At 47.2% G+C, this 20,484-nt stretch overlaps 1 protein-coding gene across 1 annotated transcript in view; it reads right to left on the bottom strand.

Moving 5' to 3' along the window:
• Positions 1–3,009: 3,009 nt before the first annotated feature.
• Positions 3,010–20,484, bottom strand: part of LOC143793436 (uncharacterized) — a 63,745-nt gene continuing 46,270 nt past the window's right edge. Inside the window, exon 4 of the mRNA XM_077280392.1 lies at positions 3,010–4,027. Coding sequence (XP_077136507.1) covers positions 3,806–4,027 — 222 coding nt within the window. The 3' untranslated portion in view covers positions 3,010–3,805. The remainder of the gene's footprint in view (positions 4,028–20,484) is intronic.

Here is a 20,484-nt window from a genome sequence, read left to right as displayed (position 1 = left end):
CCATCTGCTCTTACCTGTCTGTTTCCGTCTGCTCGTACCTGTCTGCGGTTTTCTGTTCATCAGCCGTTCCAGATCACACCTGCCAGCACCCATCTGTCTAACACCTGGTCCAGCCCGCCCCTGCCAGTGCTTTTCTGTTCCTCAGCAGGTCCCATCTGCACCCGTGGTTACAGAGTGCCTACAGTGCCTGCCTGCATTTTTCATCCCTCCTTTGGGCCGTAGCAGCTTATCTGCTGTAGGGGGTCAGCTGCCACATTCAGTAGGTCAGCCATGGAGTAGCATCTGGTGCCACCTCTTTGTACCTCCTTGGGTCGCAGTTTTCGCCTGCTGCCACTTGGTAGGGATTTGGTAGGCCACCTAGTTACGTCCCTTCCAGGCTTTCAGATAGTTATGGAACAGTGATTCCACCAGCTTGCCCGTTACAGTCTCCATCTGCTGAGTTGGCTGTAGTGGAAGAGGTGTTGGTCCCCGCTATACTAATTCTACCTTATTGCAATTGATGGCACTTTGTTGATGTCTGCCAATTATTTTTGTAAATGTATAGACTCCTGGTTGGGTCTCCACTCTCCTTCATATGTGTTGCCTGTAGCAGTAGGCCTTCGAGACCGTCAGGCCTCTACTTTCTTGGTCTCAACTATACGTGTTGCTATCCTTACATTTTTCTGACAATAGTAATCTACAAAACTGATATTTGTGCCACCTGAGTGCGGCTCAGCATGAAAGCAAGTAGAGGTGTTACATGTGGTATCAGGGCTTCCAGCACAGGAGGCCTACACCGCTCCATCATCCACCTCGTCTTAATGTGACATTCATTGGAAAGCTGTAAATGTTGTCCCAGACCCCGATACCTCATGCCTGGCTGATTACTGCAGTGCCATGCTGCAATCTCTACTGTGGGTGAATTGAGGCCACTTTCCTGGTGTCTGTCCCTCATTTGATGTGTTTTGGCAGCATTTTGGACCGTTATAAGGTGTTGTGCATGTATTTGTTTTTGCCTCCCATTGAGCTAAATGGCATTCGGTTATGTTCGGCGAATATTCAACGAATTAATCGATGAATATTGAAAACTTGGCCAACATAATCTGAACCAAACATTAACATATTCGCTCATCTCTACTTTCTACCTCTTGTAATAGCTGCAAAGTGTATTGTGATGTCCCCATCACAGTGTCTTGCAGCTGGTCTGATACAGACCCCTTGGGTAATTTCTTCAAAACTGTTGCTCAAAACCATGCAGAAGATCCATTGTGGCTGGTTGGGTAGTTTCCAGAAGAAGAGGGTAGGCTTGTGCAGATTGGTCAATGACGCTCCTGGCTCTTTTCCTTGAGGAGGCTGTTTCCAAGTATTATGTTCACCTTACAGCAGCTTCACCCGCTATAACAGTGGTTCCATTTTGATCTGGTGTCAAAAATGAATTGTGGAGCTCACGAAACTCAGGTTTCACAGCATCTAGTGGCACTGTGATAATTTGAAGTGAGGGCCGCATAATGACATGGCGTTTGACATGGTGGTGGTGGCGGGCGAAGCCCAAAATTCAAATGGGTATGTTTTATCTGGCATTGTAAAGAGATGGAGAATATGTATTCTACTATCTTTCTAACTGTTTGACATGAGGGAGGAACCTCCCGAATGAAGGAGTGAGAGCCGGCTCAAATGTAAAAGGAAAAACTTAAGCCAAAACACTCCATGTGAACATATGCTAAAGGGGAGGTATATATTTTTTTAATTTTTAATTTTGTGTTATATACATGTACGTTTAAAAATAAATGTAGGTGTGCAATCCCACACTGTTTTTTTGTTTGGCTTTTTTGCTAGGTTCAATAAATGCTAAAACTGACCTGCCATTATGATTCTCCAGGTCATTACAAATTCATAGACACCTAACATATCTAGGTTCTTTTTTATCTAAGTGGTAAAAAAATTCCAAACTCTGCTAAAAAAATAAATTTTCTGATACCCGTAGCGTCTCCATTTTTCGTGATCTGGGGTCGGGTGAGGGCTTATTTTTTGCGTGCCGTGCTGGCGTTTTTAATGATACCATTTTGGTGCAGATACGTTCTTTTTATCGCCCGTTATTGAATTTTAATGCAATGTCGCGGTGACCAAAAAACGTAATTCTGGCACTTCAAATTTTTTCTCGCTATGCCGTTTAGCGATCAGGTCAATCCTTTTTTTTTTTTGATAAATCAGGCGATTCTGAACGCGGCGATACCAAATATGCGTATGTTTGATTTTTTTATTGTTTTATTTTGAATGGGGCGAAAGGGGGGTGATTTAAACTTTTATTTACTTTTTTTTTTTCATATATTTTAAAACATTTTTTTTTACTTTTGCCATGCTTCAATAGACTCTATGGGAGGCCAGAAGCTGCCACAACTCGATTGGCTCTGCTCCTATGTAGCTCAATTACTGCATTTCTATGAGCGCCGACCACAGGGTGGCGCTCACAGCAATCTGGCATCAACAACCATAGAGGTCTCAAGGAGACCTTCTGGTTACTATGCCGATGCCTCGCTGACCCCCGATCATGTGATGGGGGTCGGCGATGCGCTCATTTCCGCCCCGATGGCCAGAAGTTAGCTAGTTAAATGCCGCTGTCAGCATTTAGCAGCATTTAACTAATTAATAGCGACGGGTAGATTCCACCCGTTGCTATTGCGGGCACATGTCAGCTGTACAAAAGAGGTGACATGTCCCGGCTTTGATGCGGGCTCACTGCAGGAGCAAAGCAGAGGGGATCCGACCTCGGACGTACTATCCTGTCCGAGGGCAGAAAGGGGTTAAAATTATGGGGGAGCGCACCCGTTTTGTTTTTTTTTTAATTTCAAAAATAAACAGATATTGCATTTCCCGCAGATTTCTGACTGCTGCTTTTTTGTTGCAGCATATGTAGGTTAATTATGTTAATGCTCCTACATAGGCAGGGGTGTGTCTTCATTTAATATTAATGAGGGTATCCGGCTGAAGAGGTTGAACAAGGAAATGACAGCACAATTCTTTTTTTTTTTTAATAATATATCTTTATTTAGCTCTATGGATATACAAAAATGCATGAAAAACGCATCAAAGCCGCGGAATTTCCACTGTGTTTTCTGCCAAGAGATGTAGAAATTTCCCCAAGCAAATCCGCAAGGTGCGCACAAAGCCTAATATACTGCGGATGGACACTGTTTAGAAATGATCAGACCACCGGAGAAGAGAGTGATGCAGGAACTGTGTCTGATCGCTACTTTATACCTCTATAAAAACAAAAAATTGGACCTAATTATAAAAATGATAAAATCTTAGTTGCTAGAAGCTAAAGATTAGGCGTCCCAAAAGTAGGACATTGGTAGATAATGGGTTAACTTTCTCTTTTTTCCTTTGATGGTATTACACGTAGACTGCTCTAATTTAAATAGAACCTAATGAGATTATTATTATTATTACCTATCGGTAAATTCCTGCTGCCCGCACCACCGGTACACACTCGGGATGGAAATGTCAATCATAGGGACAGACCGGCTCGGGATGCTCCGGAGTAGTCGCGCCTTTCCCTATAGACCCAGGCCGGCCTTTAGAACTTTGTTTTATCTGAATATTTTCACAGAGAGTCACTCTTGGAGGCGATCATGCCGCCAGACTGTGCGGACTGTGGCACGGGCGGCATGACTCTACTGACAGGTCCCATTGGATGCAGAAGTTATTTAATAAGTTTTCTATCGTAGAAATGTTTTCTAGTGATAGTAGTTTGAAATCATTTTTCATGGAGCAGAGTCTTTTTTATATGAAGCCTCTTCTCCAGTGAGCGGCCATATTTCTGCTCTCAGTTTAGTGGCACTAATTCTGTGTTATAATCTTCTTGTCTAACCATCAGATTATAGAGTGAAACTCCGTTCCATGTGCCTTCAATTTCAGCTTCAAATCCAAAGAGGGTCTTGACTTTCGCCCGATATGGCACAATCAGTTCGGCCTTCGCCACAGAAGCCACCACTCGTATGGCTTTACCAGCAGGCAGATCCACCTGGGAGCTTGATGAAAATGTCTCCTGTATAAAGAGATAATCATAAATGGTCAGATCAGACACTCTTCATTCGGTAAGAAAAATATGTATTTATAGGAAAAAATTAATTAATACATAAAGCGAACCTGTCAGCAGGATTTTGCTGAGTAAACCACTGGTATTGTCATGGTAGCACTGTTACACTGATTAAAATGATACCTGTGGTAAAGAAATCCGTCTTGTGGTTCTTGTGTAATCAGCGTTAGAAGTTTTCAGCTAATAAGATGCTCATGCTCCAGGGTGGGACTGTAGGCAGAGTCTTATCTTCCTGCTCTAAGCCAGAGAAACCAAGGAAAGTCCTGCCCACAGGCCGGTCTATATCAGGAATCTTCAAATTTAAAAAATGAGGGCCTGACACCACCGAAGTGGCATCATTTTCACGAGAGTAGAAATAGTATAATTGGGACCAACATGTCTTCCACAACAGCCAGGGCCGTATTTAGAGTTTCTGCAGCCCTAGGCACTTTTAGCGCTGCCCCCCCCCATTGGTGAGTATGACACTATCGGCAGTGACTTTGGCAAGAATCGCTGTTGCGAAAATAGCCTTTTGCAGCAGATTGGGCAGTTTTTTTGCATCTGCCACGTAACGGATCACTTACAACGGATCACTTACGGCAACACTGCGCTTGGCTTCATTCATTCCCTATGGGATTTGTGGCACTTGCTGTGATCTGGCAAATGCGGTACCATACCTCCCAACTCTTGAAGGGAAAGAGGTATAAAGGTTGCGGCGCACGTAGTGCGCCGCGGCAAATTTTAGGCCACGCCTCTGACCACACCCATTTCACAACTAGTCACACCCATATCCAAGTCCCAACCACAGCCATTTAGCACTGCTGATCACAACTGTTTCATATACAATAATTATAACCAAAAAAATATGGCCACACATGATGCTCCATACACTGTATAATGACCGCACATGATGCTCCATACACTGTATAATGACCGCACATGATGCTCCATACTGTATAATGACCGCACATGATGCTCCATACTGTATAATGACCGCACATGATGCTCCATACACTGTATAATGACCGCACATGATGCTCCATACACTGTATAATGACCGCACATGATGCTCCATACACTGTATAATGACCGCACATGATGCTCCATACTGTATAATGGCCACACATGATGCTCCATACTGTATAATGACCGCACATGATGCTCCATACTGTATAATGACCCCACATGATGCTCCATACTGTATAATGACCACACATGATGCTCCATACTGTATAATGACCCCACATGATGCTCCATACACTGTATAATGACCGCACATGATGCTCCATACACTGTATAATGACCGCACATGATGCTCCATACACTGTATAATGACCGCACATGATGCTCCATACTGTATAATGACCGCACATGATGCTCCATACTGTATAATGACCGCACATGATGCTCCATACACTGTATAATGACCGCACATGATGCTCCATACACTGTATAATGACCGCACATGATGCTCCATACACTGTATAATGACCGCACATGATGCTCCATACTGTATAATGGCCACACATGATGCTCCATACTGTATAATGACCGCACATGATGCTCCATACTGTATAATGACCCCACATGATGCTCCATACTGTATAATGACCACACATGATGCTCCATACTGTATAATGACCCCACATGATGCTCCATACACTGTATAATGACCGCACATGATGCTCCATACACTGTATAATGACCGCACATGATGCTCCATACACTGTATAATGACCGCACATGATGCTCCATACTGTATAATGACTGCACATGATGCTCCATACTGTATAATGACCCCACATGATGCTCCATACACTGTATAATGACCGCACATGATGCTCCATACTGCATAATGGCCACAAATGATGTTTAATACTGTATAATGACCGCACATGATGCTCCATACTGTATAATGACCGCACATGATGCTCCATACTGTATATTGGCCACACATGATGCTCCATACTGTATAATGACCGCACATGCTCCATACTGTATAATGGCCACAAATGATGTTTAATACTGTATAATGACCGCACATGATGCTCCATACACTGTATAATGACCGCACATGATGCTCCATACACTGTATAATGACCGCACATGATGCTCCATACTGTATAATGACCGCTCATGATGCTGCATACTGTATAATGACCGCACATGATGCTCCATACTGTATAATGACGCACATGATGCTCCATACTGTATAATGACCGCACATGATGCTCCATACTGTATATTGGCCACACATGATGCTCCATACTGTATAATGACCACACATGATGCTCCATACTGTATAATGACCCCATATGATGCTCAATAGTGTATAATGCCGCCCTCCCATCTTGTATGCATGGCTCACCTTCCTCCCATCCCATATGCATGGCTCATATCCCCCCGCGTATGCATGGCTCATAATTCCCCCCCCCCCGTATGCATGGCTCATATCCCCATATGCATGGCTCATAATTCCCCCCCACCTCCTGTATGCATGGCTCATAATTCCCCCCAGTATGCATGGCCGATATCCACCCCCCCGTATGCATGCCTCATATCCCCCTATGCATGGCTCATAATTCCCCCCCCTGTATGCATGGCTCATATCCGCCCCCCTGTATGCATGGCTCATATCCCCCTATGCATGGCTCATATCCGCCCCCCTGTATGCATGGCTCATATCCCCCTATGCATGGCTCATAATTCCCCCCCCTGTATGCATGGCTCATATCCCCCTATGCATGGCTCATAATTCCCCCCCCTGTATGCATGGCTCATATCCCCCTATGCACGGCTCATAATTCCCCCCCTCCTCCTGTATGCATGGCTCATAATTCCCCCCCCCCTGTATGCATGGCTCATATCCGCCCCCCCCGCCCCCCTGGCTGTATGCATGGCTCATAACCCCCCCCACCTCTTGTATGCACGACTCATATTCCCCCTATGCATGGCTCATCACTCCCCCCTCCCCCCCCCATGCATGGCTCATCACTCCCCCTCCTCCCCCCCCATGCATGGCTCATCACTCCCCCTCCTCCCCCCCCATGCATGGCTCATCACTCCCCCTCCTCCCCCCCCCATGCATGGCTCATCACTCCCCCTCCTCCCCCCCCCATGCATGGCTCATCACTCCCCCTCCTCCCCCCCCCCATGCATGGCTCATCACTCCCCCTCCCCCCCCCATGCATGGCTCATCACTCCCCCTCCTCCCCCCTTCATGCATGGCTCATCACTCCCCCCTCCCCCCCATGCATGGCTCATCACTCCCCCCTCCCCCCTCCGCTCCCCGCTCCTTCTCCCATGGCACGGGCGGCTTACCGTCCTCCTTCAATCCCCCCTGTCCTCTGTCCCTCATACTCACCTGTCAGCTGTCTCACACCAAGCGGGCGCGCCGATGGCGACATCCCTCCGGCTCTCTGTCCCGACTCCCGGCGCACAGGCGCAGGCTCGCAGCTCCTTCTTCCTGCGTGAGCGGTCACGTGATACCGCTTCATTAAGGCTCATGAATATGCGCATATTCATGAGCCTTAATGAGCGGTACCACATGTCCTCTCACTCAGGACGCGCTACAGAAGCTGAGACCAGGCATCGCTGGAGCAAGGTGAGTATCGTCTTCAAGGAGGGCGGGGGGAGGCGGGGGGGGCGTCGGTCGGAGGGTGGGTGGGAGGCTGGTCCCGGGGGGGGCTGGGGGGGCGGGGGTTGGGGCGGTCGGGAGGTGGGAAAAAAAAAAAAAAAAAAAACCTTGCTCACTTGCTCTGGTGCCGCCCCCCCGCATCGTCCCCGCCCTAGGCACGTGCCCTCGGGTGCCTAGTGGCAAATACGGCCCTGACAACAGCTAACCCAGCAGATGTGGACCAACCATGACTGTTCACATTTCCATAAATGTTGTGTTAATATCTGCAGCAGAAGCCACACTAAAGATATCACAGAGTGCAGTTACGCAAGATTACAGCAGCGCACTAAAAATACAACATTGCCTACTCTGTACAGTCTGCAATTGGGGTGCAAAAGGCCTTGGGGATCCATGACTTGTTCATCTTGATGAAAGTTAGGCGGTCTACACTTTCTGAGGACAGCCGGCGGAGCTTATCTGTCAGGCACCACCAGCAGCGCTGAAGACACGTTCTGAGAGAGCGCTGGCCGCCAGGCACGATAAAACCTCCAAGGCGTGTGAGGCGAGCTCAGGCCACTCATCCATTTTTGAAGACCAAAATGTAAAAAGGTTCAAACCCTCCATGATGTCATTGATAGTCATTTCTAGATACTCCTGCACAATCCTCTTGAAATTGGCGCCCGCTGAGCCTGCGCAGTAGCAGCTATTGGCGAATGTAGATGTGGTCCGAAAGCTGCTACCGTGCAGGCACGGATGGCGCCATCTTGGGGGAGGATTTTATTTTTCTTCTGCAGTAAGATGGCACCGCCGACGCATGCACAATAGCAGCTATCGGATTATCTCAATATATACTGATAGCTGCTACTGCGCAGGTGCGGCGAGCGCCGTTTTCAAATGGATTTTTTTTAATACTATTAGATAAACCTCAGGGACATTTATTATTAACACAGTAAACATGCTCAGTGCAGGCTCCATGGCCATCACCTGACCGCAGAAGGTTTTTTTTTTTTCAGTATGTACATACTGTATATTCATTATGCAAGCTAGGGGGCAGGTCAGTGAGGGATCAGTGACCAGTCAGCAGGCTGCATTAAGAATACCTAATTAGTTCTCCATATGAAGCCCCCACAGCCCCACCCACAGCCGCGCCTACAGGCCGCCCTGGAGCATGAGCATATCATTAACTCGAAACTGACAATAATCATTAACAACAACCACAAGACAGATTTCATCAACCAAGGTATCATTTTATTCAGTATAACGGCGCCGACCTGACAGTGTCTGTAGGTTACTGTGCACAATCCTGCTGACAGGTTCACTTTAAAAAAAAAAAATTCTGTTGCTTAAAATGATACAGCCTGCCATATCACACTTTGTGTGATACAGTGACCCCTGTTACAGGTAGGGGGCGCTGCATGGTCTTCCTAGAATATGCATGGAGGCATATTGTGGCCATAGGAATGCATGGCAATCGCAGCCTTGGCTGTGGTGAGGAGTAGTATTGAGCGATACCGTCCGATACTTGAAAGTATCGGGATCGGAAAGTATCGGCCGATACCGGCAAAGTATCGGATCCAATCCGATACCGATACCCGATACCAATACAAGTCAATGGGACTCAAGTATCGGACAGTATTCCTGATGGTTCCCAGGGTCTGAAGGAGAGGAAACTCTCCTTCAGGCCCTGGGATCCATATTAATGTGTAAAAGAAAGAATTAAAATAAAAAATATTGCTATACTCACCTCTCCGACGCAGCCTGGACCTCACCGAGGGAACCGGCAGCGTTGTTTGCTTAAAATTCGCGCGTTTACTTCCTTACGTGAAGTCCCGGCTTGTGATTGGTCGCGTGCCGCCCATAAAATCCTGAAGGACCTAAAATTACGTCACGGCTTGCTGTGATTGGTCGCGTCGCGGCCACATGGGCGACGCGACCAATCACAAGCCGGGACGTCACGGGAGGCAGGACACGCGCGCATTTTAAAATGCGCGCGTGTCCAGCCTCCCGTGACGTCACGGCTTGTGATTGGTCGCGTCGCCCATGTGACCGCGACGCGACCAATCACAAGCCAGAACGTAATTTTAAAATCCTGAAGGACCTAAAATTACGTCACGGCTTGCTGTGATTGGTCGTGTCGCGGCCACATGGGCGACGCGACCAATCACAAGCCGGGACGTCACGGGAGGCAGGACACGCGCGCATTTTAAAATGCGCGCGTGTCCAGCCTCCCGTGACGTCACGGCTTGTGATTGGTCGCGTCGCCCATGTGACCGCGACGCGACCAATCACAAGCCAGAACGTAATTTTAAAATCCTGAAGGACCTAAAATTACGTCACGGCTTGCTGTGATTGGTCGCGTCGCGGCCACATGGGCGACGCGACCAATCACAAGCCGGGACGTCACGGGAGGCAGGACACGCGCGCATTTTAAAATGCGCGCGTGTCCAGCCTCCCGTGACGTCACGGCTTGTGATTGGTCGCGTCGCCCATGTGACCGCGACGCGACCAATCACAAGCCAGAACGTAATTTTAAAATCCTGAAGGACCTAAAATTACGTCACGGCTTGCTGTGATTGGTCGCGTCGCGGCCACATGGGCGGCACGCGACCAATCACAAGCCGGGACTTCACGTAAGGAAGTAAACGCGCGAATTTTAAGCAAACAACGCTGCCGGTTCCCTCGGTGAGGTCCAGGCTGCGTCGGAGAGGTGAGTATAGCAATATTTTTTATTTTAATTCTTTCTTTTACACATTTTTACATTAATGTTGTTTTGATACCGATACCCGATACCACAAAAGTATCGGATCTCGGTATCGGAATTCCGATACCCGCAAGTATCGGCCGATACCCAATACTTGCGGTATCGGAATGCTCAACACTAGTGATGAGTCAAAGTCCTGCATTATTGTGAATGAACGGTATGTGTGTCGCAGAGGAAGACACTCTGCACTGCCAGCCTGGACTAATGTTGCTCTGGGACCTGTAGTCCCACAAGTAATTATGCTGTTTTAGAGGAAGGCTGGCAGGGCTAGTTCTGAGAGCTGGGCGGGTTGAACTAGCTACACACACACACCACCCATCTATGGGAGTCGTTACAAGTATATAATGTGACCAGGGTGTGGGTCACATGTTCCTGTGTATGAACCTGAATGGTGCTTGGCTGGAAGGTCCTGTGTGACTAAAGGCCTGGGTGTTAGGAGGTCCTGTGTGTGGACCGGATGCCTGAACAGCACAAGGTGAGGCCAGGGATCCGCAGAGCCGGTGACAGCTACTGTGTGGGGGAAGCTATCGTCTTTTGGTGGGTCTGGAACTGACTAATCTGTGCCTGCCAGGCCAGTTGGTGATCCCCATAGACAGCTTCTCCTGAGGACAGGACCCGTGTTAAGCCAGCCAGTGAAAACTGCAACGCTGACAAGCAGGTAAATCAGACTGTGTGTGTTTGGCTCCAGAGTGAGCCTGAATATTGGACTCTACCAAAGTGTATAGTCACAGTCCTGATGGAGCAGAGTCATGCTATGAACACTGTTACTTTGTTTTGCCATGCTATGAAGGCTGTTACTTTGTGTTTTGTGCCACTGGGGTTTATGGAGTAATAAAACCCAGCTGAACTTTTGAAGAAATACGGTCTTGCTGTGTGTTATATCGCTGCCAAGCGAGTATTCCCCAACGCGTTAGTGAGTGCTGTCTCACAGTTGTAATTTTGTGGCGGTGATATGAAGCTGTCTGCAGAGCTCAGGCACATTTTTTAAAAAATCAGTTGCTAAACGTGATACGACCCGCCATATCCTACATTGTAATTTTGTGGCGGTGAAATGAAACTGCAGACCTCACAGCCATTCCAAAAAAAAGATTCTGGTGCTAAACGTGATATAATATATAGTTTTTTTTACAAATGCGATACAGCCGGCTAGATCCGAATTTGAAATTGTTTGGAGCATATCTTCTAGGTTATACAGGCCTCATTCACACTAAAACAAGTTTGTTCAGTTTCTAATAGTGATGAGCGAGTATACTCATTGCTTGGGTTTTCCCAAGCTTGCTCGGGTGTCCTATGAGTATTTGTAATTTGCTCGGAGATTTAGTTTTCATCACCTCAGCTGAATGATTTGCGGCTACTAGCCAGGCTGAGTTCATGTGGGGGTTGCCGGGTTGCCTGGTTGCTAGGGAATCCTTACATGTATTCAGCCTGTCTAGTAGTCATAAATCATTCAGCTGAGGTGCCGAAAACTAAATCTCCGAGCAGTCACCAATACTCGGAGATCACCCGAGCGGGCTCGGGAAAACCCGAGCAACGAGTACACTCGCTCATCACTGGTTACTAACGTTGTACAGTAGGGGAGATGTCACTTTGAAATTGTTTTATAGCATCTGGTCTATGTTATATAGACATCATCTACACCAAAAAAGATAATTTATTCTGTTACTAATGTTCTACAGTAGGGGAGATCTCATTTTGAAATTGTTTGTAGCATCTAGTCTATGTTACACAGGCCTCATACACAAGCCCCAAAAAAATGTATTTGATTATAAACGTCATACATTAGGGTAGATCTCACTTTAAAATTGTTTGGAGCATCTAGTATATTTTATATAGGCCTCCTCCACACACACAAAAATATTATGTTACTAACTAGTGATGAGCAAGTGTACTCGTTGCTCGGGTTTTCCTGTGCACGCTCGGGTGATCTCCGAGTATTTGTTAGTGTTCAGAGATTTAGTTTTCATCGCATCAGCTGAATGATTTAGAGCTACTAGCCAGGTTGAGTACTTGTGGGGGTTTCCTGGTTGCGAGGGAATCCCCATATGTAATCAAGCTGGCTAATAGCTGTAAATCATTCAGCTGCAGCAATGAAAACTAAATCTCCGAGCAGTCATAAATACTCGGAGACTACCCGAGTGTGCTCGGGAAAACCCGAGCAACAAGTATACTCGCTCATCACTATTATATACTAACGTCAAACACTAGGGGAGATCTCATTTTGAAATTGCTTAGAGCATATCTTCTTTGTCATATAGGCATCATCCACACTCAAACAATTCTTTCTTCTATGACTAACGTGATTCAGCTCGTCATGTTTCACCTTGTCATTTAGTGCCTCTGAAATTCAGCTGTTTGCAGAGCTGGTGCAGAGTAAAAAAATCTAATTTTTTGTTGCTAATACTGTGTTCCCACCACACTACCTGAGCAACATGACTGGGAAAAAGCGAAGCCGTGGTAGAAGGGGAAATAGGCTTGGTGTTCAAGGTGTACGTGGTGTAGTGGTAATGTTTGTGAAAGCACTAGTGAGCCAACAACGTCCCGTCCTATACAAAGATAACTAACAACTTCTGTTACTGGACGGGCTACTCCACTACCTTTCTTTGGCAGGCGCATAGTGGTATGTCTTGTTGATAAGGCCCAGAAAGAGTATGTGCGCAAGTGGATGGCAAGAGCAGCTTCAAGTGGCTTCTCCTCCTCTTCCTTCACCTCAACATCACACCTTGTACAGTCCACAGAGGTGGCACCCCAATTTCCCTTGCTTTGCCCCTCATCACAACTCTCCAACCGCCCAACTGACTGTAGGGAACCAGAGTGAGTCTGAGGATACTTAAATATTTGAGGCTCACGTGGACTGTACTGTGCAGTCAGGCCAGGAAGAGGAGGAGGGTGAGGTGGTAGATCCCAATTGGCTTGAACACTGCGGTACACTACACAGCTAAGGAGGTCATCTGAGGAGGTGGAGGAGGAGGATGGTTGCGTGGTTGTATTGTGCCACATGGCGCACACAAGTAGTGATGCAGGCACGATGAGCAATGCTTCCTCAACCATAACTGTGGTTGCAGCCAGCTGCGTTCGCGGTCTGGGACAGTAAGGGTTGCCTAGTCTTGGCCTTTTTTAACACCGCAAAGGATGACCTAACTCACATTATCTAATAATTTTGCAAAAAAAAACTGAGCAGGGGAAAAAGTGCAATAATTTGACTACTACATGTATGAACATTCACATGTGCCATCAACATGCTTTACTTTGGGAATCCCACTGTGCTAAAATGTAGACCAATGGACCACAACAACCATCAGCCACACCATCAATCACATCTGCTACTTCTTCCTCCCCTGTTACCGTGCCAAGTTTTGTGACGCAGGTCTCTGACCGCAGAACCTCAAGTTCTTTACTCGCTCTAGTCAAGCTGAGTGTAAGCCCGTCAGCTGTAACGGATGCAGGCATGCCTGCTGATTTTGACCGATCTGAGAGAACGAGCACACCAAACTTTCTCAGTCCACCATAACATCTCCACAAATACCTACCTGACGGTCCAGCAGTTTGTCCGGTTCACCGTACTCCGCTCTCTATCAGCACTACAGCCAGCCCATGGTCTTACAGCTGTGGTCATGTAAAAGATTGTTTCTTACTACACATGACAAAGCTGAAAAGTTTAACTCCACCATCTCTAATCTCTTTTTCACAGAAATGCTGCCTTTCCACGTGTTTCCATGTGAATGGTGGCTCCTGTGTTATCTACTGTATATAGAGGTGTTATCAGTCATTGTACAGGAGGAGGAGGTGAGCTGTGACATCACCTATTGTGAATGGTGGATCCTGTGTTATCAGCTGTATATAGAGGTGTTATCAGTCATTGTACAGGAGGAGGAGGTGAGCTGTGACATCACCTACTGTGAATGGTGGATCCTGTGTTATCTACTGTATATAGAGGTGTTATCAGTCACTGTACAGGAGGAGGAGGTGAGCTGTGATATCACCTATTGTGAATGGTGGATCCTGTGTTATCTACTGTATATAGAGGTGTTATCAGTCATTGTACAGGAGGAGGAGGTGAGCTGTGATATCATCTATTGTGAATGGTGGATCCTGTGTTATTTACTGTATATAGAGGTGTTATCAGTCACTGTACAGGAGGAGGAGGTGAGCTGTGATATCACCTATTGTGAATGGTGGATCCTGTGTTATCTACTCTATATAGAGGTGTTATCAGTCATTATACAGGAGGAGGAGGTGAGCTGTGACATCAATTATTGTGAATGGTGGATCCTGTGTTATCTACTGTATATAGAGGAGTTATCAGTCATTGTACAGGAGGAGGAGGTGAGATGTGACATCACCTATTGTGAATGGTGGATCCTGTGTTATCTACTGTATATAGAGGTGTTATCAGTCATTGTACAGGAGGAGGAGGTGAGCTGTGACATCAATTATTGTGAATGGTGGATCCTGTGTTATCTACTGTGTTGTGAATTAGACTTTTTGGCTCCCTCTTGTGGTCACTAGTGGTATGACTCTGGGATTGTCTTTTTTCTGTTTGGCACTCACCTGGGTCGTTAGTCCAGGGGTGGCGCTATATTAACTTCCTGGATCCTTAGTCCAGTGCCTGGCATCGTTGTAATCAGATCCTTCTGTTGCTCCTGTCTGCTGGTCCTGGCTCTTGCAAAATTAAGCTAAGTCTTGCTTCTTTGTTTTTTGAGTTACTTGCTTTGCTACTATTTTTGTCCAGCTTGTACTAAATGTGATTTCTGACCTTGCTGGAAGCTCTAGGGGGCTGGTGTTCTCCCCCCGGCCGTTAGACGGTTCGGGGGTTCTTGAATATCCAGCGTGGATATTTTAATAGGGTTTTTGCTGACCATATAAGTCATCTTACTATATTCTGCTATTAGCAAGTGGGCCTCTCTTTGCTAAATACCTAGCTCATTCTTATGTTTGTCTTTTCCTCTTACCTCACCGTTATTATTTGTTGGGGGCTTGTATCCAACTTTTGAGGTCTTTTCTCTGGAGGCAAGAAAGGTCTTTCTTTTCCCTTCTAGGGTTAGTTAGTTCTCCGGCTGGCGCGAGACGTCTAGAACCAACGTAGGCACGTTCCCCGGCTACTTCTATTTGTGGTGCTAGGATTAGATATATGGTCAGCCCAGTTACCACTGCCCTATGAGCTGGTTTTTTGTGTTTGCAGACTTCGTATTGATTCCTGAGACCCTCTGCCATTGGGGTCATAACAGTATGCCAGGCCAACATTGAATGTTTAATGCATTGCAGAAGTGGGATATAAGAAAGGAAATTCTGAATTTTTTTTTTTTTTCCTCTCTTCCTCCCCTTTACCTCTGAGTGGCTTGAGCTTGCTGCAGACATGAATGTCCAGACCTTGATTACAAGTGTGGACCAGCTTGCTGCTCGTGTGCAAAGCATACAAGATTTTGTTACCAGTAGTCCTATGTCTGAACCTAAAATACCTATTCCTGAACTGTTTTCTGGAGACCGATTTAAGTTTAGGAATTTCAGGAATAATTGTAAATTGTTTCTATCTCTGAGACCTCGTTCATCTGGAGACTCAGTTCAGCAAGTTAAAATTGTTATCTCTTTTTTACGGGGCGACCCTCAGGATTGGGCTTTCTCGCTAGCGCCAGGAGATCCGGCATTGGCAAATATTGATGCGTTTTTTCTGGCGCTCGGATTGCTTTACGAGGAACCCAATCTTGAGGTTCAGGCAGAAAAAGTCTTGCTGGCTATTTCTCAGGGCCAGGATGAAGCTGAAGTGTATTGCCAAAAATTTCGGAAATGGTCCGTGCTTACTCAGTGGAATGAGTGTGCTCTGGCCACAAACTTCAGAAATGGCCTTTCTGAAGCCATTAAGAATGTGATGGTGGGTTTCTCCATTCCTACAAGTCTGAATGATTCCATGGCGCTGGCTATTCAAATTGACCGGCGTTTGCGGGAGCGCAAAACCGCTAATCCTCTGGTGGTGTTGTCTAAACAAACACCTGATTTGATGCAATGTGATAGAATTCAGACCAGAAATGAGCGGAAAAATCATAGACGTCAGAATGGGTTGTGTTTTTACTGTGGTGATTCTACACATGTTATATCAGCATGCTCTAAACGCCTAACAAGGGTTGTTAGTCCTGTCGCCATTGGTAATTTGCAACCTAAATTTATTTTGTCTGTGACTTTAATTTGCTCATTGTCCTCTTACCCTGTTATGGCGTTTGTGGATTCAGGTGCTGCCCTGAGTCTTATGGATCTGTCATTTGCCAAGCGCTGTGGTTTTGTTCTTGAGCCGTTGGTTAATCCTATCCCTCTGAGGGGTATTGATGCTACGCCATTGGCGGAAAATAAACCGCAGTTTTGGACACAGGTAACCATGTGCATGACTCCTGAACATCGGGAGGTGATTCGTTTTCTTGTTCTGCATAAAATGCATGATTTGGTCGTTTTGGGTTTGCCATGGTTACAGACTCATAATCCAGTCTTGGATTGGAAGGCAATGTCTGTGTCAAGTTGGGGCTGTCAGGGTATTCATGGTGATTCCCCGCCGGTGTCTATTGCTTCCTCTACTCCTTCGGAAGTTCCGGAGTATTTGTCTGATTATCAGGATGTGTTCAGCGAGTCCAGGTCCAGTGCACTGCCTCCTCATAGGGACTGTGATTGTGCCATATATTTGATTCCAGGTAGCAAATTTCCTAAGGGAAGACTATTTAATCTGTCTGTACCTGAGCATACCGCAATGCGTTCGTATATCAAGGAATCTCTGGAGAAGGGGCATATCCGTCCTTCCTCTTCCCCTCTTGGTGCGGGATTCTTTTTTGTGGCCAAGAAGGACGGATCTTTGAGACCTTGTATTGACTATCGGCTTTTGAATAAAATCACTGTTAAATTTCAGTATCCTTTGCCTCTGTTGTCAGACTTGTTTGCCCAAATTAAAGGTGCCAAGTGGTTCACCAAGATAGATCTTCGTGGTGCGTACAACCTTGTGCGCATTAAGCGAGGAGATGAATGGAAAACCGCGTTTAATACGCCCGAAGGTCATTTTGAGTACTTGGTGATGCCTTTTGGGCTCTCTAATGCTCCTTCAGTTTTTCAGTCCTTTATGCATGACATTTTCCGGAAGTATATGGATAAATTTATGATCGTTTATCTGGATGATATTCTGGTTTTTTCTGATGACTGGGACTCGCATGTAGAGCAGGTCAGGATGGTGTTTCAGGTTTTGCGTGAGAATGCTTTATTTGTTAAGGGCTCAAAGTGTCTCTTTGGTGTACAGAAGGTTCCCTTTTTGGGGTTTATTTTTTCCCCTTCTGCGGTGGAGATGGACCCAGTCAAGGTCCGTGCTATTCATGATTGGACTCAACCCACGTCAGTTAAGAGTCTTCAGAAGTTCTTGGGCTTCGCTAACTTCTACCGTCGTTTTATTGCTAATTTTTCTAGCATTGCTAAACCTTTGACGGATATGACCAAGAAAGGTTCTGATGTTGCTAACTGGGCTCCTGCAGCCATGGAGGCTTTCCAGGAGTTGAAGCGCCGGTTTACTTTGGCGCCTGTTTTGTGCCAGCCTGATGTCTCACTTCCCTTTCAGGTTGAAGTGGATGCTTCTGAGATTGGGGCAGGGGCCGTTTTGTCGCAGAGAGGCCCTGGTTGCTCTGTGATGAGACCTTGTGCCTTTTTCTCGAGGAAGTTTTCACCTGCTGAGCGGAATTATGATGTGGGCAATCGGGAGTTGTTGGCCATGAAGTGGGCATTTGAGGAGTGGCGTCATTGGCTCGAGGGTGCTAAGCATCGTGTGGTGTTGAGCATTCCGATACCGCAAGTATCGGGTATCGGCCGATCCTTGCGGTATCGGAATTCCGATACCGAGATCCGATATTTTTGTGGTATCGGGTTTCGGAATCGGAAGTCCCCACAGTGCTAAAATCACTATAATGTAAAGTGGGCGGTGCGTGGGCGGAGACTGCGTGTCTCTGTGCGGGCGGGGTCTGTGCGGGCCTGCCAGGGATCTCATTATTCTATGCGGCCGGCGCTGTATGCCCAGGCTTGATGCGGCGTGGGAGGGCTCTGCGGCGTGCTGGGGGGGTCTATGCGGCGTGCTGGGGGGGTCTATGTGGCGTGAGGGGCTCTCTGCGGCGTTCTGGGGCGTCTATGCGGCGTGCTGGGGGATCTATGCGGCGTGAGGGGCTCTCTGCGGCGTTCTGGGGCGTCTATGCGGCGTGCTGGGGGGTCTATGCGGCGTGCTGGGGGGTCTATGCGGCATGCTGGAGGGTCTATGCGGCGTGCTGGGGGGTCTATGCGGCGTGCTGGGGGGTCTCAGCGGCGTGCTGGGGGGTCTCAGCGGCGTGCGGGGGTCTATGCGGCGTGCGGGGGTCTCTGCGGCGTGCTGGGGGGTCTCTGCGGCGTGGGGGGGGGGTCTCTGCGGCATGGGGGGGGGTCTCTGCGGCGTGGGGGGGGGTCTCTGCGGCGTGGGGGGGGTCTCTGCGGCGTGCGGGGGTCTCAGTGCGGGCATCGTCCGATGGGACTACAAGTCCCATCGGGCTATGCCTGCTACACTGACAGTGATTGACACATTAGCCAATGATGGGACAGTAGTAGTCCCATCATCCGGCTAATGTGTTGAATGAAAAAAAAAAAAATACTCCATACATACATTCTACATACATACATACATATAGACATACAGTACATTCATACATTACATACATGACATACATTACATTAAACATAGATTACATACTCACCATTACTTGTCATTTTGATCCCCGAAGCCAGTGTCATCTATAAAAAATGTGAAAAAAACAAACAACCAATATACTCCCTGTCCGCAGAAATCCACGAGTGTCCCACGACGATCTCCCGTGGAGAGCAGCAGCATCAAATAATGCGACCGCTCTCTAGGGGCTCAGAAACACAATGACGGGAGGAAGGTATCCTTCCGCCACTGTATTCCTCCGCCGCTGTAAAAAAAAAGTCCCTAGTCTCACTTTATGGCATTGCTGTATGAGACATTTTCCCATGCAGCAATTGCCATAAAGTGACACTTTGAACTCAAGTAACCTCAGTGATGCACTGCAGGAGCCATTGTCTCCTGTCAGTGTGTCACTGAGGGTCCTATAGAGCAGTGACGTCACCCGATGTCACTGTTCTATAGGGGAGATCGTCGTGGGACACTCGTTATTAATTGGACTACGGCGGACAGGTAGTATGCGGTTTATTATTTTACGTTTTTTGCAGGCGCTGAAGTATGGTAAGTATGGTGAAATGAAGAATATTAAAATACTTTTTCCTAATGTGTGTGTGTTTTATTAACCCTTTTCTTACTATTGGATTAATAACGGATAGGCGTCTTATTGACGCCTCTCCGTTATTAACCCGGCTTAATGTCACCTTACGATAGCAAGGTGACATTAACCCCTTATTACCCCATATCCCACCGCTACACGGGAGTGGGAAGAGAGGGGCTAAGTGCCGGAATTGGCGCATCTTACGGATGCGCCATTTTCGGGGCGGCTGCGGACTGGTATTTGTAGCCGGGGGGGGGCCAATATCCATGGCCCCTCTCTAGGCTATGAATATCAGCCCGCAGCTGTCTGCGTAGCCTTTCTGGCTATAAAATATAGGGGGACCCCACGTCATTTTTTTGGGGGGTCCCCCTATTTTAATAGCCAGTAAAGGCTACGCAGACAGCTGCGAGCTGATATTCATAGCAGGCTACAAATATTGGCCCCCGGCCGTCGGCTTTCCCCCTCTGGCGCAGAAAATTGCGCGGGAGCCCACGCCGTTTTTTTCCATTTTTTTTTTTTTTAAATTCAACGCTCATAAAGGCCTCTTTCACCCTTGCGTCAGTACGGGTCCGTCGCTATGCGTCGAGCCGACGTACCGACGCACGTTGTGAAATTTGTACACGACGTGGGCAGCGGATGCAGTTTTTCAACGCATCCACTGCCCATTCTGAAGTGCGGGGAGGAGGGGGCAGAGTTTCTGCTGCGCATGCGCAGTAGAAAATGGCAGACGCGACGGACAAAAAAGTTCACTTGAACGTTTTTTTCGTGCCGACGGTCC

This window comes from Ranitomeya variabilis, chromosome 1, assembly GCF_051348905.1.
Source record: "Ranitomeya variabilis isolate aRanVar5 chromosome 1, aRanVar5.hap1, whole genome shotgun sequence".
NCBI classification, from domain to species: Eukaryota; Metazoa; Chordata; class Amphibia; order Anura; family Dendrobatidae; genus Ranitomeya; species Ranitomeya variabilis.
Note: the sequence above shows the minus strand (reverse complement) of the source record. Positions and strands in the feature narration are given on the sequence as shown.